Source organism: Brachyistius frenatus, unplaced genomic scaffold (genome assembly GCF_029030835.1).
Source record: "Brachyistius frenatus isolate BFR_SWC_R1_liver_20210118 unplaced genomic scaffold, ASM2903083v1 Contig_106, whole genome shotgun sequence".
Lineage (NCBI taxonomy): Eukaryota > Metazoa > Chordata > Actinopteri > Embiotocidae > Brachyistius > Brachyistius frenatus.
The window spans coordinates 551,958-576,006 of NW_027210705.1; the positions used below are offsets into that span (position 1 = coordinate 551,958).

General features: G+C 45.1%; 1 protein-coding gene across 1 annotated transcript in view; it reads right to left on the reverse strand.

The window, feature by feature from the left end:
- Positions 1-280: 280 nt before the first annotated feature.
- kdm6a (lysine (K)-specific demethylase 6A) overlaps positions 281-24,049 on the reverse strand; it is a 48,647-nt gene continuing 24,878 nt past the window's right edge. The window contains exons 7-30 of the mRNA XM_069712100.1: positions 22,495-22,549; positions 21,884-21,918; positions 19,673-19,766; positions 15,794-15,920; positions 13,785-13,883; positions 13,195-13,414; positions 12,674-12,814; positions 11,389-11,481; positions 11,213-11,290; positions 10,705-10,812; positions 10,231-10,617; positions 9,185-10,062; positions 6,729-6,858; positions 6,447-6,552; positions 5,665-5,870; positions 5,273-5,325; positions 5,109-5,183; positions 4,874-5,022; positions 3,342-3,456; positions 3,052-3,239; positions 2,011-2,152; positions 1,783-1,909; positions 1,439-1,609; positions 281-1,313 (exon numbers count right to left, since the gene is read on the reverse strand). Of these exons, the coding sequence (XP_069568201.1) occupies positions 1,287-1,313; positions 1,439-1,609; positions 1,783-1,909; positions 2,011-2,152; positions 3,052-3,239; positions 3,342-3,456; positions 4,874-5,022; positions 5,109-5,183; positions 5,273-5,325; positions 5,665-5,870; positions 6,447-6,552; positions 6,729-6,858; positions 9,185-10,062; positions 10,231-10,617; positions 10,705-10,812; positions 11,213-11,290; positions 11,389-11,481; positions 12,674-12,814; positions 13,195-13,414; positions 13,785-13,883; positions 15,794-15,920; positions 19,673-19,766; positions 21,884-21,918; positions 22,495-22,549 (3,804 nt within the window). The 3' untranslated portion in view covers positions 281-1,286. The remainder of the gene's footprint in view (positions 1,314-1,438; positions 1,610-1,782; positions 1,910-2,010; positions 2,153-3,051; positions 3,240-3,341; positions 3,457-4,873; positions 5,023-5,108; positions 5,184-5,272; positions 5,326-5,664; positions 5,871-6,446; positions 6,553-6,728; positions 6,859-9,184; positions 10,063-10,230; positions 10,618-10,704; positions 10,813-11,212; positions 11,291-11,388; positions 11,482-12,673; positions 12,815-13,194; positions 13,415-13,784; positions 13,884-15,793; positions 15,921-19,672; positions 19,767-21,883; positions 21,919-22,494; positions 22,550-24,049) is intronic.

Genomic DNA, 24,049 nt, shown 5'->3' on the forward strand with positions numbered 1-24,049 from the left:
ACCTCCTGCTTCACTCCTAAAAAGGGAAAGGACCACTCACACAGGAAGTCAGCAGGGAAGTCACCCTGTACAGGACAGTTGTATTCAAATGTTGTCAGTCAGTTGTAGCTTTAGGTGTGAAGTGATTTGTTATTCCCGCTGTCGGGTTTTCATCAAGTGAGAAACTGCACATCTTCATGCAAAGTTGTTCCAACAGACCTGGTAAATATCAAAGTGGGTTTCACTTCCAGCAACAATTAAAAAAAACAACCAGTGACTCTTAATAAGTACAACACAGCTGCAGGTGTAAATAAAGACAGTTTTTGTTTATTGACGCATAAAACATCCTTCGAACAATAAACCCATTTCAAGGTAAGGTCTCTGTACAACGCTTACTAAGCAGTTTTATTTATATAGAAAATGTAGGAGGGGCCGTGCTTAAAATCACAAGGCTCCTTCAAATTTAATGGCAGGTACTCTAGAAAAAAAATTACAGCATTCCATCAACAAATATTTCCAAGCAATAAATATGCATTTATAAATAGTGTAAATTTACATCAAAATAAAAAAAATGAAAAAACAAACAAATTAAAGTTCACTCTTTCGTCTATGTGCAACCCTTATTCTCTGACTTGGCTGTTTGTCTACAAATTCCTCCCCTCAACCTAAAAGTAACCAAAGACTTCCAGGAAAACAAAACTGTTTTAACCGATTTAAAACAAACCAACAAAAAAAAACCAGGGGAAATGTCGCAAAGAATGTGTCACTCAACTTTTCACATTACGAAACAGTTTTCATCTGGTTTTCCTGACCAAGGAGGTGGCTATCTAACATACAAAAAGACCTGCTATGCTAATTACTCATCTCATGGAGGGGAGGGAACGAAGCTCCTCTGTCAACCCACAAACAGAATACAAAAAGTGGAGAAAGAAAACTATGGAGTCAGTAGTCTTTGCGTGACGATGCTGCCAGTTCAAACATAATATATACAAAATGTTATGTCATTTTTTTTGATGATTTTGTGTGTTTTCTAGTGAAGTCCAGCTGAGCCAGCAGTAGAACAGCATGATGACAGGAGGAGCTGCCATCCCCCTTCAGTCCACCGGGGGGAGGCACACCACTCTGGGCAGGTTGCATAGACACACAGCTTTAACGCAGCTGCCTTATGGGATAGCTACAGAGCGCAGTTGAAGGACTGCCGGCTTATTTCCTGAATATCAGAAAAAGAAAAGGAAAAACATTTGCGGAGAGTTTCCGATTGAGTCCGTTGTGGTTCTCACTGTCCCGGGAACAAGAGAGTGTCCCCATCAGGAGGAGGAAGGCAGCGGACTCGCCTGTGGAGAGAAGGTGAAGAACACCTGAGTGAACGCTTTGACACTGACGCGCCTCTACGTTTGAACTGATCCACTGAGGACTGACCGGGACTAGTATCACTGCTGCTTTTGTTCCTGATACTTACAAGTGTGAACTGGTCATAAACCTGCATGAGGTCCTCTATCTTGTACTGCTCCAGCACCACGAAGTTGTCCAGGTCAGTGCTCCCCCTGCGGGCACAGTCCTGGCAGTGCACCACATAGGTTTTCCTGCTGTTGCTCTCGCTGGTCACAAACAGCAGGTCGAAGACTTCCACCTGGAGCACAAAGAGGAAGACGGAGAGGAGAATAGTACCATGCACACAGCAGACGAGAAGCACAGAGGACCGGGGGGGTGTGTGTGTGTGTGTGTGTGTGTGTGTGTGTGTGTGTGTGTGTGTGTGTGTGTGTGTGTGTGTGTCTCCACTGTACACAGTGGACGTGTGCTTACTTCACAGATGCTGCAGTAATGTGCGGGCTCGTTCTGGGTCCTCCCGTGCCACACCAGCTCCTTCCCAGCAGCCTGCAGCAGCTCCCTCTGCATCTGACACTGCTTCAGAGTCCGCAGCAAACAATACCTGGAAGGAAAACAAAACAGAAACCGGTGTGAGTTCAGGGTGATGCAACAAAAATCAAAAAGAATCATAAACCAGGTGAATAATCTCCACTGGAATCTCACTTGATCATCTCAAAAAGCTTGTGGTCCGACACTTTGATGTTCCTGGCCATGTTCCATGAGAGGTGGATCATGGGGACGATGGATTTGACGCTCTGCAGTTTGTTCCACTCGTAGCGCTCCACTGCCAGCTTGTACTGATGGGCTGAGGACAGAAACAAACGGAGGCTGCACTGACATGTTGTAATAGTTTGAACCCCGGGCTTCGCTTTATCTCGGCAATGTTACGCGAGAGGCTTTAACGTCATTATCGGCACCGCAGTGAGGCGGTTGGCGTCGCTGAAGTTACCAACTAAATAAAATCGGTAGTCTAAATGTGTTCATATCGTGGGGCAATTCGCTCTCAAAATAGAAAACTTTTTGTTTGCGATCTCCGTTTCCATGGCAACACATGGGGTACGACTAACAACTGGAAAACAATCAGTTACGTCAGTAGACTCGTATGTAATGTATGCCATGTTTACTACTCCAGGAAGTAGTCCGACCCTTAGCAACCACCTAGCAACAGAGACGAGATCTGGTCCATTTTAGTGCTTTCTAGAGATCGTTTCTCAAACTGAATAAATGCAGAACATAGAAACACTAAACTGCTCAGTTAGCTCAATCTCTAAGTAACATATCCGCTGAAAAAAAGATATCGATGGACTCATGGAATTTGAAGATTTTAGCACCGTGTCGTGTGTTAAACACGTCCGGTCCAGCTCGCCGCCGCCAGGCTTTTAAGTGCGACTATCTGTGGTGTTACGGTACGGGTGCTCGGAGCGACAAATAACCATCAAAAGACCCGATTTCACCAAATGAGTCACAATTAATAGACCTAGAACAAGTAAAAACAACTTTATATTACATATTACATGAAATTCAATCCCAATGACATTTTCCCATTGAGGAGGCGGAGTGATATTTGTAGTGATTGGCAGCAGCGTGTGATGTCATGTTGATTTGAGCACGGTCCAAATGTTCAGTCGACCAATCAGATCTCTGGGTCGGAACTACTTGTTGTACAATGAGCATCATTACCCATAATTCCACTCCTTCTCTCACCTGTGAGGGGTCCGACATTCCACGCGATATTGTTGCACCAGCCGATGGCCTGAACCCAGTGAATAGTGCCCGTGTTGAGCCAGACCAAGTCTCCGGGCCGCTGGATGAAGCGATAAACAGGCACGTTGGTCTCGTACAGGTCCTCCAGGTTGGGCCACCAGGAGCCCATCAGGAAGTTGATGTTGTTCCTGTGAAAGGAGGTAATAGAAAAAATGACTCACGGGCTACAAACGTCAAGCTTCAGGGGTTATTGAGGGAACTTTTAAAAGTTATCTTTTCTGTGGACGTACTTTTCACAGAAGTCGTTGATGACGCCCCAGTACGGTTCAGGCACGGCGAACCACTCGCAGTCCCCCGGGCCGATGTTGATGTTCACTGAGCAGAAGTTGTTGTTCTCTTGATGACCTACAAAATCAAGAACAGGTCAAAACCTGGGATAAGGCTGGACCGCGTGTGAAACGCTGGAGGGCTTTTCGTGTCATTAGTTTGGGAGAAGCAGCAGCAGTGATGCAGCCGCAGTACCAGACTGCAGTGGTGAAGATGGAGTTGAGCTGTGAGGCAAAGCTCTCTGTTTCCCGGCCAGTCTACATCCCTAACCTCACTGTGGTCATGAACTCTGGGCAATAAGATTGTGGAGCAGCTCGGGATCTCCAGAGACGAGCCGGACAATGATGCAGGGAACAGGGACGTCTGGGTTTCTCTGCACTATGACTCACCTTCATTCACATATAGTGCTGCCCTGCTGTTAGACAACATGAATAGACTTTTTCGGAATAAACAGTTCAAGGACTTTCTTGAGCGGAACGACCTAAATAGGTTAAATAGGCCTTTGGCTGTTTGCATTCGCACCGCCAACAGGAAGTGTGAAATGACAGCCTGCTGCCGGAGCGACGCTCTGCCACTTATGTTTCTGATTGAGGAAGTACAGTTTTCAGTTATTTACATATTTTACTCGTTTGAAGATCCAAAGCGTGTTTCATTCAAGAGGGACAATAAAAACAAATGGAACAATCAAATCTCTCATTATTACATTTAAGATGTATTAACTGATTCACCTGAAGCCTCGTTAGGATCCGCTATCATTTCCGTCGTCAGTTACTATTTTTCATGTCAATAAAAACTCAACACTTCCTATATTTTTCAAACTAAAAGCCCCGATAGCCTTTTATAAGAAAGAAACCCCCATAAAAAGACTTTTATTGTGAAACATTTGCCTGAACGTGTTTTACCTGAAATCAGACGATCATGTTTTTTATATGAAAACTCCTCACCGACCTCAGGTGCTTCAAACAGCATCACACCGCTGCGTAGCACGACGTAAACGGAGACACTTTTGATATTTCTCTTTGTTGAATAGAAGTCAAGCTTTATTTCCTCCGATGTGTATCGGCTTAATAAAACCTGCACATTTGTTGTCGGCCCATTTCTTTGTATTGTTGTATTGCCTCCAGTTGAAACTCTTCTCTGTTGTTTTAAAAGACTTCATTTGCAGCTGTATTTTACCGGGTTTACTGTTTCCACGTGTTATAACCACGGCGGTTGTCTGTGCTTCTGTGTTCGGCCAAATACTGAACACCTACGTTACCGCAGTTCCTATTGTAACGGGGAGAGTATCCAGGCAGAGGTAGGAGCTAAAAAAAAGTACCAAAAATACGGAGTAATGGGAACTTAAAAAGATTCTAAGTTCCCCTTGTGGACAAAAAAAAAAAAAAAAAAAAAAGGGGAACTCCCTCCAACCGTTCTGAGAACTGTGAAACGGTTCCTGCGGTCCGAAAACGCAGAATAAGCTTAATAATAGAGTGTTCGTTGTGTTGGCGTCTACCTGGTGTCCTGCTGCCGGGCACCTTCATGTAGAGCTGGACCGTGTTCATGCCCAGGATGGTGTGTCCCACGTGGCTGAGCAGGTTACCGGCTGACACCACCCTGGCGAAGGCCGGCAGCTTGGCCAGCTCCTGCAGCTGCTGCTTCCACCTGACAGCGGTCACGGCTAACGGTTAGCATCAGAAAATAAAGGACTGGTTCTGAAGGCAGCGTGGGATACTGAAGAGTTCACTCACTTCTTGTCATCGGAGAGGTCGATGTTGGTGCCAAACTTGATGTGTTTGAACAGGCCTTTCCTTCGCCGCATCGCACTAACAGACCACAAGAGGAACACGTTGTTAGGATTAGAAGGAAGTACAAACTAAGGACTGAAGACTGAAGAGACACAAAGACAAATCACCTGTCCGAGGACGCTGCATCTGCTTCCACCTCCTTCTTCTTCTCATTCTCCTCCTATTGGATAACATGAATTATTGGCAAATACTGAGGACAGACCAAAGAATCAGCTGCACATCAATTATCAGTTTAGTTTTGAGTTTTGACAGGAACTGAAACGCCATTTCAGACTAGAGTCTCTTCATGTCCAGAACTAAGATGGTGAAAACTTTACCGAGTATGACATCATGGTTACAACATATCTTTCAAAGTTTTGTGACAGACACGCAAGTCAGACATCCAGCACCCACAATCTGTGTGTGTGTGTGTGTGTGTGTGTGTGTGTGTGTGTGTGTGTGTGTGTGTGTGTGTGTGTGTGTGTGTGTGTGTGTGTGTGAGAACGTGTCTCCCACTGACCCGCACAGACTCCTGGAAGGACGAGGCCTGGTACTGGGCGTATTTGATGATGGTGGTGTGGGAGCGGCTGCTCTCGCAGCGCCACATCTTCCTGCTGCCGCTGGGGTCCCAGTTCTCGTCGGTGGGCTGAGCCAGCTGGGTCCGCACCTCCACCAGATGGTCGGGGTTGGCCTCCACCAACGTCTTGGTGGAGAACAGGCCCAAGTCTGCGTGTGTGTTCGAATGAAAAACAAAAAAATGAGGAACCAAGGAAAACTGATCAAACTGATTCTATTTGTGTTGGTTTCCTCTTTTTTTTTCTGCTTTATTGAACCGTAGGTGTGATCACAGGGTGGGACACTTGTAATCAGAGGAGTCAGTGTCAGAGGAGGGTTCGAGGGGCAGGCAGGGTTCTGCTGAGTGGCTCAGTGTTTGTTTTATCTCAACATACTGAAACTACTTCACAAATAAGCAGCAACAATCAGTCACTTAGAGTTTTATATAATAGGGCAGCAGGTCATTGTAAAATGTGAGCAGATGTTTACATTTTTTGGCAAAGCCCACTGGTTTTCTCTGCAGGAAACGTGCAGTAACAGTTTCCACTTGCAGGTGGTGCTGTTGTCATACGTGTCAAATTCATCCACAGAACACACTCCCTCCCAGAGACACACCCACAGAGCCATGTGAGACTGGAAGAGACAAACATCCAGTCGGCCATGCGTGCAGCTGTCGTCACTCCGTCGCGTGAAACCGCACAAATCAAACGCTCGCACATAGAAATACACTATTTTGCCTCGTCTTACCTAGTTTGAGAGCTCCAGCCAGCCCTCTGATGACCGTGACCGGGTTGGTGGGGTTGGTGCAGAACTGGTGGAGAGGAGGGAAGAAAGCGTCCCTCTTGTTTTCGAGCTGTGAGTGAGAGAGGGGACAGCGGAGCAGTCAGGGAGTGCGGAGGCTTTCTGAGAGAGTCGACACATCAGAGGAGTTCCCTACGAGTGTTTGTACTCTACTGCAGCCAAGTTAGTCTGACACTACACACGACGGCATGACGGACACTTCTCCTTGTGTGGTGTGGGCGTACGCACATAAATACTGGGCGTCGGGGGGTTGAGTTTGTCCTTTGGCAGTGGTGGAGAGGGCGCGCGGGGGGGTCGCGGCGGGGGACACCTGTCCAGGAGGATGCTGCTCGTCGACAGGCCGTTCTTCCCCAGGTTCCTGCAGCCGGAGGGGAAGAGGACAGAGATCGGTCAGTTCATCGACTCGGCTCAGCGTCAGGAAGCAGAGATGTGCGGGACAGGCTCCTGCACCAGCAGATACCACAGCGCTGATTCCACCTCAGGTGACCTCACCCCCTTCGTCAGAATACTAAATCATGCTTCCTCCTTTCAACCACCTCAAACACGCCTCACAACAACGGCTCCACTTCTGCTTCTCTAACATTTGACCAACCAGAATCAGGACTTCCTGCAGCTTCCAGGTTGTCTTCTCCAGTTCCGTTTTTATTACCGCATCAGTGGAGTGATGTGAATAATGGATATCCAGAACTGAGTGACTCTCTGACAGTCCTGTGGGTCTTGTTAACTTTTGCAGTCTGACTGTCGTAGGAGAGAAGTGGAGCTGTCCAAACAACTAACTGCCATGCAAATAATTCGGATTGATGCTTCAACTGTATTTTTCTGCTCCTTTCATGCCATTAATAAAGTATAGGCCTCATCATACTTTAATAATACACATACGCCTTGTGCAGAAGAGCCATTAATTGGCTGCGGCGTTTGCTTTTGCAACTAAATCAAATGAAGTTAATGTTAATAGATGCTCCATGAATGAGGTCGGTCGAATATTACAAGTTTCTCGCCTCAAGATTAACAGTTGGTGCCTCTTAACTTCCTCTCAGGTGCGATCAAACCACAGCAGAAGAGGGGGTCACAACAGGATGTCATTAAAAGAACACCCGTGAAACCTAAACGGGGGAAAACCTGACGTTTCTTTCAGCTAGTTTTATAAAGAGGAACAATACTGCACCAATAATCACCAATCAGGCGATTATGTAATAATTGTGAGAGGTCTGAGGAGACGATGCCCTTCTTGTGTTTAACCTGATGTTGGTGAACTGGAAGACGATGACAGAATGAAACTCACGCGGACAGAAAGGCTTCCCGACGTTATTCCAAGTGTTACGCCGACATCCACCCTCCCACTGCTGAACCTGCAGTCACACCATTTATGAAGCCTGATGCACCTACTTTTACTGTAGCTCATATTAGTAGCTGTGTGTTAAACAGCTGGCAGAAAGAGTGTTCGGTTCCTTTTCAACTACAAAAAAATGACTGAAGTCTTGTTATTAGTGGATTTCCTTTAGATTTCTCCTGCAGTTTGTTGTCCTGTTTTTTGCCGAGTGGGAGATACTGGAGATGTCAGGAATGTCTGATAAGTCCAACTAGCAGGCTGACAGGACGGTTTGTCCGACGAGGCAGCATTTCAGTCCGAGGATCTCAATGGCAAGAGCAAGTGTACATCGTCACGACAGCCCTGCACAGGAATTAACATTTTTGAACACACCTGCACACACCCAGTATATGCCCTCTTCAGTTTGGTGTGTGCGTGACATCAGCTCACGACTCACCATGGTTCAGTGAAAAGTGCAATTTGCCCTGAATGACATAAAGTGGCTGTTTTCAACCAAACAAGATGGAAACAAGCAGCTCGCACCACAGGGACGAAATGTCACGACCTTTCCAGAACCAACACGACTCGCTCGTACACGTTTGCATACGTATGAACGTGTCTGCTGCTGCGTGAACCGACACAAACACTCAGTGACGCACACCTGTTCTCTTTTTCTACTGACAGCACACTGACCAGAGGAGAGTTCTGCACATCTCGCTCTCAGTAACTCAGCTTCTGATTGGATAACCGAGTTATGAGCTGTAAGACCCTGAAAATCTTGCCTGGTGGACGTGGAAATTATAATAGCAGCAGAACTGACTCACCGCATCCAAACAACATTTTTTTGTTCAGTTTAACAAGCAACAAAAAGAGTGAACTACAAGTAGATTACAATATACGAAGGCTGATCAAAGTGGTTAAAGCACAGTGATGCACACGGAGCAGTTAACTTTGAGTTGATTTATTGAGAAATCTAAAATGTGCAGGCACCAGTGGTCACAAAAAGCCATGTAGCACTGCTGTTGATGTTAATCACAATAGTTCCTGACAAATGTTATCGCCTCCACCTGCTACGTGTACATCGCAGCACTGTGCTCTGTTCATGTGTAACAGGAAGAACTTTTTTTTTTCATAAATGCAGGTTATAACTTTTGCTGTACTTTATATCACTTTGTAACAGCGAACAACGTGTTAATATTCATATGGCCATGAATCATAATAATCACCAAAGAAACGACCATAACGCGGCAAAACGACTTCAACCAGCAAACATTGTAGTGGAGCACCGATTCCCAATCGATAAAATGTCTCTCGCTCATAGACACGCATACATAAAATACATTTCTAAATATCATATGTGGTCATAGCTGCTTACCTGCATGCTTTGAGCACTTCACTGGAGCTGGGGTAGATAGAAACCGAGGACCAGGGCGCCAGACCTGCAGGGACACTGTGTCTATGAGCTCCTCCAGAGGGTTCGACCTTCAGTGGGCTCCGAGAGTCCTCGGGCCCTTTCCCGTTGAGCGTGGGCCCCTGACTGTTGCTGTTGGACGGGCTGTTAAGGCAGGAGAGGCTGTTGGTGGTGTGCGGGTCGGCCGAGCGTGGAGAGGGCGTAGCAGTGGCTGAAAGTGGCGAGGACACCACAGAGTGCTCTGAAACTGGCTTGGTGGCACCGTGGAGACCCGGGTGGACGTTGTTGATTTTCTCTGAGGAAGACCCTCCGTGGTTATTGTTATCATCGTTACTGGTAGTATTGGCTTTTCCCTTTAGCAAGGCTGAGAGCTGAGGATTGTCTGAACTGAGCCCGCCGGGGGCAGGAGAGCCAGGCCGGGACGGGCTGCTCGAGCCGTCCGTCATCCGCGGCTGGACGTGATTAGTCAATCCCTGCGCGGGGGTGGTGCTGGGACTGTGGGGCGTCCCTCCCGAATGCCCGATGGCGGCCTCCGGACCTGACGGCAAAGTGGCAGCTGCACCGCTGCTGCCGCTGTTGCCCCCTGAAGGCGCGGTGTCTTTGGTGTGTACCCCTGAGGTAGTAGTGGAGTGGGGAGGCGAGGACAAGTGGTTGGGCGTGGTCTGGGGGGAGGTGGGGGACAAAGAGGAGGCTGAGGAAGAGGCAGTGCAGGGCCCAGAGGAATGTCCAACCTGATTCAGAATGCCAGAGGATGAGAACGAGGTCTGAGGGGAGGAGGAGGAAGAGAAAGCAGGTTCTCCATTAGGACCTGCCGAATGTGAACCTGAACCTTTTTGAAGCCCCTGAACAGAGAGGAAGACACACTGAATTATACAGAATACATTAAAGGAGCCAAAGGCAGAGCTGTGCTACACTTAAATACCAAAAACATGCAAAAATAAGTCATTTTAAACAAGTAAGGCAAATGCTGATTGTCATAAGAAACCATGAAACATCACAGGAGGACATACCTGAGTGGTAGTGTTGCGTTGTTGGCTCCTCCATGTCTCGTCTGCATGACTGGGACTACTGGTAGTGCTGCTGGTGCTGGGCTGACTGGCGGCTGTGCAGTTGTGAGGTAGAGAGTTCTGCTGCGGGTAAGGCACGTTTCCGTTGCTCGCGCCGCCACCTCCCAGTCCCAGGGTGTGATTCTTGTCCAGGTGTCCCAGCAGCCCCGCTGAGGGACTCGAAGAGCAGGATCCGTTGGCTGTGGGCTGCGTGACACACGGGGGCCGGATGGCTGTGTGATTGAGGGCGGAGGTGCGGGAGAGGCCGGCCTGGTGGGGAGAGAGCTCAGCCAAGGGGCCGTTGGGAAGGCTGGGCCGCGGCTGGCCACCCGCTGCTGCCTGATGCCTCATCTGGCACACGGTAAGAGAGACAAGTGAGATTCATACCAAACCCGTTCAAGCCTCGCTAACCGTCCTGTGCTTCTTGCATACGTGTACCTGCTGCTGATGTTGCTGCATTAGAGAGAACTGGTTCTCCAGCTGCTCCAGCATCTGCACCTGAGGGGGCTTGAGGTTTGCTCGGTTGGTCCGCAAGTGCTCGAGGTGCTGCGCATTTCACAACAGTGTCGGATTAATTCAGCAGATCGCGATCGGTTTGAATTAGCAAAGAAAATATATGATGTTAAATTTGATTTTGCAGTTAGAAAAAGGGCATTTGGACAGAAATGTCTGACTTCAAAATGCGACTTGATGAATTTATCATGTTGATACTTTGGTTGCCTCAGAAATGGTTCAGAACAATTTGAATGTGTTAAATGTCTCCAACTTGTTGTGTTCTGTATTTCTCAATGACCTTGACAGCCAGGAGACCTTTGACAGACTCATAACTGCTTCGAGTGTAATTTTACTCAGAGTCAGAAAAATGTCTGTCATAATGATAATGATTAAAACACTGTTCATATTAAAGAAGAAATACAAACAAAAATAACTTGAGACATTTGCCTACCTGAAGCTTCTGTGGTGTTAGATACCAGCTGGGGATTTGCTGTTGATTGGGGCTGTTTACCCACGAGTCTGCAGCACCCTGTAGATGAGATGAAAAAAAAAAAAGAGGAGCGCATCAGGACTCACCGGTTTAACTTCCACCCATCAGAAACAGTACTATTGACGTTCTTGCTGTACCTTGGCTGGGCTGGCGGTGCGTTTCCTCTTGGCAGGACTGGCCTGTGGGTCTGTGTGATTGCTGGCAGACTGGCCTCCCTCCCCCTTACAGGCCTAGAGATCCAGCAGAGAGACGCAGCTTGTGAGGACACACGGCACTGACAGCAACAGCAAAGCTTCTTCCAAGTTGTCTTTTTCAAGTAAACTAGTTAAAAATTAGCCCTGATCAAAGGACACGTGTTACTACACACTGACATGCACAACAATGTGTGCATTTAAAACAATGCATGTATGACAATACTCTGATTGAAATATAGATCATGTTAATATCTTAATCTTATTAACAGAGGCTGATTAAGGTCATAATCAGAGTATTCATGCTGTAATTACGATTGAAATAATGCAACACTTGTTGCATTAGTGTGAAGTTGTTCGAACATGCAGACACCCCACATTCTGCTCACACTTTCCCAAAAGCTCTGCGATTGGTTGCAACATCAGTAATGATTGCAGTTAGTTTTTGCTTCCATTTAATCAATCAATCAAACGCATGAGCACGTAAAAAAAAAAAAAAAAAGCCTAAATATTTGTGTGTTTGGTGCAGATGAAGCAGAATGGAAATGAAGTTATCTGAAGCCAAAAGAGGATGACGTCTATTAAGGGTCATAATAACAGGCAACACTCCATGAAAACAGATTATAGAAGGAGAATATGAGGACTAAATAAGAGGACTGGAACTGAAGTGGTGATGAGGGTGATGGGCAGCATGAAGCCCTGATGTGTATGGATAAAATCAGTTGCATTTTTAAAGGGGGAATGGACAAGTAAAAAGCATTTCCACCATTTCTTTTTAAAACAATAAAAGTGTCAAATACATGACACAGAAATACATGCACTCATACTACTTGATATACTACATCCATTCAGCATGCATTTGCAGCCTTGCAGCTAAAGACTGCACATGATTTGTGGGACATAATGAGTTCTTTGCAGCATTGCTTAATGATTCTAACGATTGTCATGTGACAATAGCAGCGCTTTGAAGGGCAGCTGCACTCTGGCAATTAGATTACTGCAATATGGGCCTCACTCCAATTCCTTCAGACAGTATCCAATTTGATGTTTTGTTCCAGAGATCCATATTGAACAGGGATCAAAAGCAGAATTTTGGAAACATCAATCTTTTCTGATGTGGATAAAACATCTAAAAGTATCAGAGCGAGGCCTCGTCTTAAATAGTCCTCATGAATTTGTTGTTCAAGTAGTTTCCAAGAGGCTGGAGTCTCTTGTGTGAGCTGGATCTCACCTGCTGCGCCTGTGCAGTGTTCAAGGCCCCCTGCCTGGACGTGAGCTCAGCAGGAATGGGAAGGCTCCATGCCTCCTCAATACTAGGAAGCATTTTACTCTTATTCTGCAGACTACCTGGCTGTAGGTTACACAACTGAGCCTAGGAGAAATTGTGTAAGACACAAACTTTAGTGCTGAGCTTGGGTTTAACAAGAAAGCCACTACAAAGACTACTGCTTAGTTAAAGGTGGTGCAACTGTATACAGAATACAACAGAAATGTTCAATGCCATGAAGGTATGCTTTACAATTATGTGAGGAAAAAATGTGTTTAAAACACACCAATATGAATTATTATTCATATCTCTGTGGTCTGAAATCAAAATGACAAAAGCACAATCTGCATTTTAAGAAGCTGATTGCTTTGGTAATGCTTGGCAATAAACACAGCACTTTAATGCACACACACCAAAATACGCCACGACATCTAACAAAGGGGGGCTGGTTAGTGGGTGTGACCCGAGGTAAAAAGAAGCCCCACCTGCAGCAGCTTGATGCGTTGTGTGAGCGCAGCAGTGTTGAGGCAGGCCTTGCTGCGGGTGGCGTTGATGTAGCACTTGATAGCGTCGTGCGGCTGGCCGCAGGATTCATAGAGGGTGCCCAGGTCCATCCAGGCGGCGGCGTGGCTGTGGTCCAGCTGAACAGCACAGATGTAAGCCTGCAGCGCATCCATGGGCTGGTTCTGCTGCTGGTAGAGCACCCTGGAGGTACAGGCAAAGACAGGAAGTGATTCTCTTGCCATCTTCCAGGATTTAGGTCTTTATCTTTCTGAGCATTACAAATCTCCCTGCTCTCAGGGGACATAACCCGTTCTTCATATATCTAACTATAGACCCTTTCTCACTCTCCCTGCTGCTCTCTCATCCAGCCTCTCCCTCTGTCCTTTGTCGCACTGCAGCTGCTGTATCTCCACGAGGCGTTTTGAGAGCAACTGAGGCCCTGAGCACAAACCAACCTTGAATAGATGAACTCTACACCAGTTATTTCTCCCTCCCTAATGAACCTAAAGATGTGTTTGTGACCTTTATGATGCTTCTCAGTAAAACAATACACAACATGTTCAGTTCTCACCCTATGGAGCACCAGGTGTCAGCACTGGCCTCCGACTTGTCAATGGACTGACGGTAGGAGATGAAGGCATCCTGCACCTTCCCAATACTGGAGTAGCACCTGGAGGACGAAGATGGACGAAGAGAAGAAAAGAGACCAAAAAAACAATTATCAACATAAAGCTGCTCTCACAGATCTTTTTCAGCTTTTTGTTGAGGCCCTTTTACACTCAACAAATATATAAAAATAGCAGTTCTTTTACTCCCATCTTTCTCGAGTTAAAGATCTCAGACTTCTTTTACTCACAAAAAGGTTTTGTTTTTCTCAAATAAAATAAAAAAATCTGTGTTAGTGAGCACTACACCTTTTCCAAGATAATCATGACAGGTGTTGCACATCAAGATGCTGTTAAACAGCATGATTATTGCACAGGTGTGCCTGGTACTGGTCACAATAAAAGGCCACTCTAAAGTGTGCGGTTTTATCAAGCAACACGATGCCATGTTTTCTCCTTATCCAACGTCGTTTCCAAGAATTGGCAGTAAGTCCGACAGGCCTGACAATCACAGGACAACGTCTAACACTGCCAGCCCACGACCGCCTGCAAGACCGTCGATAGCCAGCCACCCAGACAGCTGCACATCTGAAGAATCTTTGCGTAATGTGTCAGAACGGGAAGCTCATCCGAGTGCTCGTCATCCTCAACGGCGTGTTGACCTGAAGCCGCTGGATGCGGTGGTCCTGGGCTGGTGTCTGGGTAGACGTGGTCTGTGGTTGTGAGGCCAGTTGGATGTACTGCCAATGCTCAAAAATAACGTTGGAGACAACTTATGGTAGTGAAATAAACACTCAATTCAAGGTGTGCGGCGCACATTCCTACAGTCAGCATGCCGATTGCAAGCTCTCTCAAAACTCGTGATATCTGTGGCATTGTGGTGTTTAATAACGCCACACATTTTAGAGGGGTGTAGTATATCGACCTGGTCCATGGCACTCCTGTGCAACAATAATGCTGCTTAATCAGCATCTCTTTGTGCCACATCTGTCAAGTGGATGGTTTAGCGAAGGTGAAGTGCTCACTCACACGGATTTCAACAAATTTGGGAACAACATTTAAAAGAAGTCTGAGATCTTTGAATTCTGAAAAATGGGAAACAGTGAGCTTTGCGTTTGTATTTTTTTGAGTCTATATTAATCACATCCTCAATATACGAGGTTGAATAGCTACAGTTAAAGGTTTTGTATGCCCCTGATCACATGCACAAAGTGAACAATATAACACATTTGTTTGCTATCAGTAAGAAAACAAATTACAAAAAAATCCACACATTGCCAGATAAATCAACCTAAATAGTGGTGAGTAGGCCGCCATGGCTCTGACAATATAATCGAATTACAATTGCTTCAGTCCAGCTACACTATGCATGCATCTAACGTAGCACTAATAGGACAGAAATAAACATTAAAGTTCATAGAAGTAAACAATGTAAACATGTATGTGGTGGCAAATTCAGATGTATATTTACAATAGTTAGCAGTGAAACACAAGAATAAATCTTAATTTTGTGGAATTTTTCAGCTGCTTGCCCTAAATCCCATCTTAATTAACCCTCATTCAGCCAGTGGTCTGCACCGCATTCACCACGCTGGTCAAAACAGAGAGCATTTATGCGTGTCAGTCTTGGTCATCAACATGGTGATGCTCAAATGCAGACTTGTAGCCAAGATATCTAACGCCATATCTAAGTATGTCTATCCACTCCACCGCCTGCGTGCATTCAGTCCGCTCATCAGCCTCCAGGAGAAACCCAACCAGCAGCACAGAAACCAGGACATTTAGTACCAAACGCCTATGGAGCAAAACTCACAATCAAATATGTCCAACCAGCAAAAAGCGCACGTGGCAAAGATGATTGTAATACACGGGCAGATAGCTTCTTGGTCAAACAAGCAGTCAAATCAGAACTCCCAGAATGTCTCAGGCGCTAGCAGGTTAGAGGCTAGCCCTGCAAAACACACAAACACCTTACCTGCCGAGAAAGTACCAGGACTGGCCAGAGTTAGGGTCTGCTTCTAAAGACTTCTGCAGACACTGGATGGCATAGCTGTCCTTGGTGCCTTTATCCCCCAGCTGCTCCACCGTGTGATGCATCCAGCCTGGAAGAGCACAGCAAAAGATCAGCGGTCAGTCTTTAAGATGCAACGCAAACATCTAACAAACCAGCTGGCTTTGCTTTTGCTCCCGAGACAGCAGAATTAGAGCGGTGTGGAGTATAGTGCCCCGAATCCCCAGACAAAAAAGTGCAATGAAAAAGATAAGATCACTGTCTGATGTGCAAATGGCCTCGGCTCAAACAAATGGCTTGTCCTTCCAGAGGGCTTTAACCAAACAGTGATGGTGAAAAGAGGCAGACAAAGAGGGGGAGGAGGTGTTCTTCACACGCTTCAAAAGGATGAACCGGCCTTTACAAACAGCTCCTCCCTGTTTTCCAACACACACGTACACACACACGTACACACGGCAGGTAGTAATGAGCAATTTCCAACAAATATACCGTCTCTCAGTTGCCAGCAATCACACAACTCTCCAGTTCTTATCCTTTACACCTGTGGCAAGCTCCACAGGTCGCCATGACAACCCCAGCAGGCTAGAGTGGGAATGTTTTTTACAATAGGGTGAGTGAGGAGAGGGGTGGGCGCTGCCACAGTGCCTTCAAGGCTGTGACTTACAAGGTGTGGTTAAAGCTGTATTAATAGATTATCATGAATGCATCGTTTTCGTTTCGTTGCTCCCTCTTTCTCAGAGTTTCTTACCAACATGACAGAACAGGTGACTAGAATTTAAGAGCAGCAAGGACAATATCATCTATTGAATAAATGCTGCTTAGTTTTAAACGTAGAGCTTCATCCCTTTGTATTTTCTGCCTCATCGGCTTGCCGTATCTGAGAGCAGGTGTCATGAGACAAATCATATTTCTATTTAATAGAAAGGCAACCAGTCACCACTCAAGATCAGACTTTCTCCATTTGCATCCTGTGGCCATACTGAATGCCAGATGTCAGGCCACTCAGGTGCTCTTTACTGGTCTGTAAAGAATCGCACCTGTTTAGTATCTCGGCAATGTGTCATACAGTCATCCTTTCAAGAAGGCTCTGGAGGAAAATTATAGCAGCAAAAACTATTTTACATAAATACATATTATCATATATCTCCCTCCAGTAAAGAGAAGATACATTTCCCTCCATTGCTAGATAACAACTACACATCATTTGCTCCGTAGCCTAAATGTATATATAGAGCTGTTAAAGGGCAGCTATGAGATTTCTTTCAGTGTGACTGAGGTACATGAGGTCTGTGTGGGCCCATCAGATTTAGTTTTCAATCCTAGGAATGTGTGTCTTTAATATCAGGAAATAATCATAAATGCAAAGTTTCTAAAACCACAGGATAAAAGATTGATTATTCTGAGTTGCCACGGCACTTTTACACTTCACTGAGCATTTCTCAGCTCTTTCTGAGGTCTCATCTGTCACTGTGCATCACTGTAATCAGGGCTGCATGTAAACTTTCTGCACATAGCACTGGTGCTACGGAGGAAGATGGCTTTGAAGCACAAGTATAAAATGTGTTGCCACCTTTAAAACAACCCAAAGTAGTGCAGTTTTTGTCATTTAAAGACACACGTGACTGTCAGAGGACATCAATGTTTCATACCCGGCAGACATCATCAGATCTTTACCAAGACAGGTTTTCAGAAAAACATGTCTTTGTTAAATTGCAGCAACATAATATCTGTACACAAAACATCACCGTATTACACATAAAATGAGCAGTGCAAATCTCAGTAATAATATCTATATCATCAGACATGCATTATTATTCATATTCAATTTAAAGTGTGTAAATAAAAAAACTTAAAAGTAGAATCCAAAATATTACTTTGTTAAACACAATGTGCCAGATTCATACAAGATATATTTACAAATAACAAATAGAAATGCTCCTTTTGTTTTATTTACTTGACAATGTTTCTCATTTCGTTTCTACCTCACAGGCTCGTTTGGGGTTTTGCTGAGGAACTTGAAAGTAGCATTTCATTTTCTCTTGTCAACGAGCTCGACTCCCTGAGGAAACACTGTCGAGGCACTTCATAGGAGTTATCGGATTCCTCCCTCGGAATTGTGGGAATTGTTGTTGGCTATATAGGATCTAAGCAGCCTTTGGCATGGTTTTACACAACACACAAGCAAGCACACAAACCCTGACTTCACACAAACAGGCGGCTCTGGGCTCAATCCAACACCTGGAGCAAAGCTGCAACGCACAAAGTGCCTTTACCTTATTTCAGACCGTCACTGCTGTCATTTTACAATCCGCATTGTTTAAAATAGCAAATGTACTTGCGCCCATGTGCGTGTTGGTCTTAAGAGGGGATGTGTTCAGGTGCATTGTTGGTACATTGCTATGTTGAGGCAGCAGAAAGCAGCTGACCAACAAAACCCTGGTCTTAAAGGTCCCATATTGTATGAATTTAGACTTCTATTTATTTTGTGATTATAAAACTCTTTGTGCTACATAAATACTGTGCATTTCATTTCCGCCCTCAGCACATCCCACTGTCCAACCTTTTATGCCAAAGAAATCCCAGAGCAGTCACTCCATCACAGAGCTAGCAAAGTACAGGTTGGCCTGGGGCGTCTGTCACTCAGAAAGGAGTCAGCCAATTAGAAGAGAGGGTTACTGATACCATTGCGCCTTAAATACACCGGCACAAAACAGCATACTGTTGTTAGAGCTCCAAAGAAGAAGCTTCAGAGAGATGCTAAACTTTATTGAAACATAGGCAGATACATAACATCTGCACGCTGCTTAATACACACAGTGAGGTGCAACAGGCAAATGATTCAAATTACTGTGAAAACCTTTTATAGTGTACATCAATCCAAGTCCTGCAGAGATGAAGTCTTTCCTTCAAATCTGAGGTTATAATAGAAATCACCAAGGTGCATGAGCAGCTGGCTTTTAAAGGGAACAGGAGATGATCCCCTGATTGGTTCAATTCATTTAATGCCCAAAACACGTATAGTTAATTAAAAACTTTTATATGTTTCTATATTTTTATGACAATAACATTATTATTATTAGAATAAAACCACATTTGTATTCCAGATTACTTGCTGTTAAACAGGTCAACGTGGATTTGGACACAAACTAAATACACTTGCAATTTATTTTGCAAATGCATTATAAGCGAACCAAGAAGTGAAAAATCAAACTAGAACCATTCAGTTTGTGTCTGTTGCAATGAACAAAACTAAACCTTAACTGAATGTCAAATCACCAGCCTGCTTCTATTCCACACAATCAGCCCACTCGCATTCCTAGAGAGCAACTTCAGCTTCTTAAATCAACATCAATGTAAAAACTCCCAACTCAAACTTGATCATTTCAGTCTGTCGATAGTTAGCGTTTTGTTTTCTGGACTGTGGTATATTTATAAGCAAAATAGTTTCCCAAATTAGCATAAATGCTCCCAAATTCAGCCAAACTAAACAACTTTGGATTTGAGGTGCACGTCTATAACCTGTGTGGGGGAAGGGAACAAGAGAAAACAACAGTCCCAACGCAGTGCACAGGCTCAAACCTGCACTTTAAAAATAAACATTAGAGTAGCAGAGGACGAGCTTATGGATGCAGGACTAAATTTCACTGAACAAAATGACAAAAACCAAACCACCATTACCCCATAGCACAATGAGGTCCTATCCCAAACAGTACAGATGTATTATGCATGATCACTTCAATGCCTGAAGTCAATGAAGAAGTCCTTCAAACTTTTCAGCCACATTTCACCCGTGTAATCTGCTACACTTCACAGTGTCAGCCTGTATGAGAAAGAGACACTCACCAAGCTGTTGCAGTGTGGTCGCCTTCACCTGTGCAGGAAGATTTTCAGTCTGCAGCAGACTCTCATAAGCTTCTTTCGCTGCTCTGTATTTCTTCTGCAGGGAGAAGAAGAGGAAGCAAGAGACGGAGGGGTTGTTTAAACCAGACAGGAGGGTCCGTGTTTTATGGTTCTATCTAGACACAAAGAGTCAAAAGACCTCCTCACACTCGTAATGACCAGCCAGACACACACAGACACACATACAGACAGACACAGACACACACAGACACACACACGGGGGAGGGTCAGTGTGGAAGTGGACAGGCCAGACTCAACACGCCTGGCAGCTTCAAGTGTGTGTCTGCACCTAAATGTGTGTGTATTAACTGCTTCATGCTTTGTATGTCGGGGAAACCTGAGCTGCCTGGTCTGAGGTGAAGCTGCAGTTTGTTTTAACTTGGTGACCTTGTTGACCTCAGGTCTGCACCGGTACGTCACGGGTTAGGGTGAAGGGCCTCTTATCAGCCCGCCCCATCTCTACGAACCTTAAAGGTCTAAATGTCAATGAGTCGTCTGTGCGAGGGTTCTCACACACACACACACTCACACACACAGGTCCAGGATTCTTCCTGTCTGCACACAATAAAGACACCTCAGGCTAAATGCTGACACTTGGGGCATATAAATGAGAGAGGGTGCTTGTTTGTTCCTTCCTGTTTGGACTAATGATTGCCATCAACCGGGCTCGGGCCAGACGAAACACACCAATATGTCAGAGTATCAACATTCATCTGACCCCTGAGATCTATTCGAGGCAGTCATTTCAACGAAAGATTCACCAAAATAAAGGCTCAAAGAACAAAGTCAAACTCTCCTAGCGAAGACAAAATCTGTCATTTGGGCTCGTTGAGGTTCAGACTGTAGTTGTGAGTGAAATGCATTAATGCACCAAATTTTCCAATACGTTCTGAACACAGTGTCATGGTAACAGTAAAAAACAACAACAAGTTGTTTCCATATAATAAATTAATGGCAAGTAGAGGTCCAGTACTTTTTCATCTTGGGACACTTTGGAGTTCATTATTACATTCAAACTACGGTCGAGCAACAGTTCTACAGTACCACACGGCACATTTTTGCAGTGCACTAGTTATCATTTATCAGCTATAGCTTGCTGGCAGGGTTGGCCGTTAAAGCTACAGCTTACACGATGTGCAAACTCACACTGTGCATTTTAAATCGGCCTTCACAACCTGCAACTTCTCTGCTCACACTGTCGGACCAGCTGCCACGCGGAGCTCAAACTGCACACACACACCAAAGCCCTGCTCAAATAAAGTTTATTCAAAAAAGATGGCTGTGTCCTCAGAGTTAGCAAAAAAAGAAAAGAAAATAATAATTCTCTGCTGCACTGAAAACACACTGAACCACGACTTAAAACAATTAATTTGATTTACAGCTGTAAAAAAAGAGCCTCCAGCTATAAGAGCTGGAATAATGGTGTTCGTAATCAGGCTGATGATAATATGGAGAAAGTCAACATGTTAGTTTCCCTCTGCTGTTACTTAAGCAAAAGGGACAATAAAGGCTTAAAGGGGAAACCTGCGGGGCTGTAACAGTAACTTTAATTTACTTCACAATCACGGAAGAATTTGTGGAATAAAAAGGAGGATGAGAAAACCCTCTAAATACAACCTGCAGGACTAAAAATAAATATAGCACAATCATTTACAAGTACTGAAGTGTTAACGTAACTCAGAGAGTGACAGACCAGACAAGTACTGTTTGGCCAACTCTGATAGGGAACAGACCAGTGTGTGTGTGTGTGTGTGTGTGTGTGTGTGTGTGTGTGTGTGTGTGTGTGTGTGTGTGTGTGTGTGTGTGTGTGTGTGTGTGTGTGTGTGTGTGAGCGAGAGGATGTCAAGGAGTGATAAATTATTGCTCAATGATTGGTAACTTTGTTTCCTCTAACCAGCAACCACAGAACCTTGAGAAAATGAAAGATACCACGAGATCTGAGAGCCGACACTCATTTGTTCAGGAAAAAAAAGACAGCAAAAGAAACATGAAGCTTTGTAGAGAGAAGGAACCTTGCAAAAAAAATTCAAAAGAAAAGAGGCCGAATTATCAAAATAATAATATATACACATAAACAAGTGTTTGTTTATACATTTTAGAAATAACAACAAACTGTGATAAATACTGAAAAGGGAATTTGAATTAATTGCTTACCTGGATCTCATACAAATGAGCAATATGGAACTGAACTGTGGAAAGAAGAGAGGAAGAAGCATTAGGATTTACCTGTCAAAGGATCTGGGATATTCCACATTCACCCCACAGACTGGGTACAGACTGCCAACCGTATGGAGCACAGATGGGAGGGGGAGTGGGACACTTTCACCAGAGTGTACATGTAATCTGAAATCACTGTGTGTGTGTGTGTGTGTGTGTGTGTGTGTGTGTGTGTGTGTGTGTGTGTGTGTGTGTGTGTGTGTGTGTGTGTGTGTGTGTGTGTGTGTGTGTGTGTGTGTGTGTGTGTGTGTGTGTGTGTGTGTGTGTGTGTGTGTGTGTGTGTGTGTGTGTGTGTGTGTGTGTGTAATGTGCTTGCAAGCACTTCCAGCTCTCTCCTTGTGCTGTCTCCTAGGCAACCCCAGTCTTGGGCAGAGTCAGCAGTGAAACAGCAGCAGAGAGGAAAAACGGCTCCAAAGAAATATTCCTGTGCCCTTTCAGTATGTGCTCTGTACCACAAACAAGGTGGTACAACAAATGTGATATGACATTATAAACAGTGTATGGCTGCTTCCCTATGGACCTCCGATAACTATAGCAACGCTACTTACTTTCAGCTTTGGACAAAGTGCAGAGATTGGAGTCGATCAAAGCCAGCTGAAAATGCTGCGGAGAAAAGAAAAGCATATTATTATGGAATACAAAATACATTAACTTTCACATGGTTTGCATATTTATGACACTAACACACAAAGCACTGGGTGGTTTATAACCCTTTAAGAAATGCAGAAAGAGTCTTTTTTTGCTGTTCCATTGAATCTGCTTCACTGACAGATTCACAACAAACCATGAATGAACCCTGGTGAGCGTAACAGGAGAGGACACTGATAGCTGGAGTGGCTGAACCATAGATATTCCTATCTCTGGATCACTCATCTTGCTCCAAGCCTTCCCTCCTTCCTCCTGTCCAACCAGACAACAAAGTCCTCAAAATAAGATGCTGATATCCAGGGGCTATTCACTGCTTCCCATTTCACCTTCTGAAATAAGGACAGTGTTGCTGGGTGAGCCACATGTCTGCAGAGGCTTAGCCTGGCTGCCAAGGCGTGGCATACTACTCGTCAAGATCTCCTCTCGGGCTCATTAAACAGATTAGTCCAATCTCACACAGCTGTCCCAGAGGACTAGTTTCCTTAGATTACTACTTAATACTGATTTTAGTTCATTAAAGTTGTCCTTCAGGGTGTCAGAAAAGTGCACCTAAGTTGATAGAAGTAAGCAGGAGCAGTAAACCTGGAGCACTTTAATCCAAAGACTTCAAGGTGACGGGTTCCAGTTCAGTGAAGAGGCTGCACAGTGACCCAGTCACACACAGGTTCATGCACACAGAGAGACACCTCCGGCATCTGGGTCAGTGAAACCTCACAGCTCTTGAACATGAGAACCTCCTGAAAGCAGGAACTGCAACACAGAACTGGAACACTCTGTACTGCTGGTGTGCACCGGTCAACTGTACCGGATTTCACTGAAGAAAATAAATGGTGGGACCTTAAAAGCTGATATCAGTTTCTGCAATCAAGACTGGGGCAAAAGATAGACACACACACACACACACACACACACACACACACACACACACACACACACACACACACACACACACACACACACACACACACACACACACACACACACACACACACACACACACTTAAAGGAGGAGCAGGCAGCAGCAGCAGCTCCACAGATGCTCAATGTCAGACAGATAAAAATCAAGCACCGTCCAGCTGGATCTTTGCTAGCATGCTTCACCCAAGGCCAGTGTGCACACACGTGCACACAAACACAAACAAACATGGAGCACACAGGATCCTGCTTAGAATGAAGTCCCTTTTAAGCAGAGCTGTGAGCCACAAACACATTCATCACAGCGACATGCATGTCAGCACCCAAACACATAAACTCAGTACCTAGTCTCCAGAAGCCCACAGCATCCTCCTGCAGATCTCTCCCTCCTGCAGATCTCTCCCTCAGCCTCCTCTATCCTCCCCTTCCTTTCCTTTTACACTCTCTACTGGCAGGCAGATAATGCAGCAGGATTGTCAGCTTGGCATTCCACCTCCCTCCCCATGTCTCTCTCTCTCTCTCTCTCTCTCTCTCTCTCTC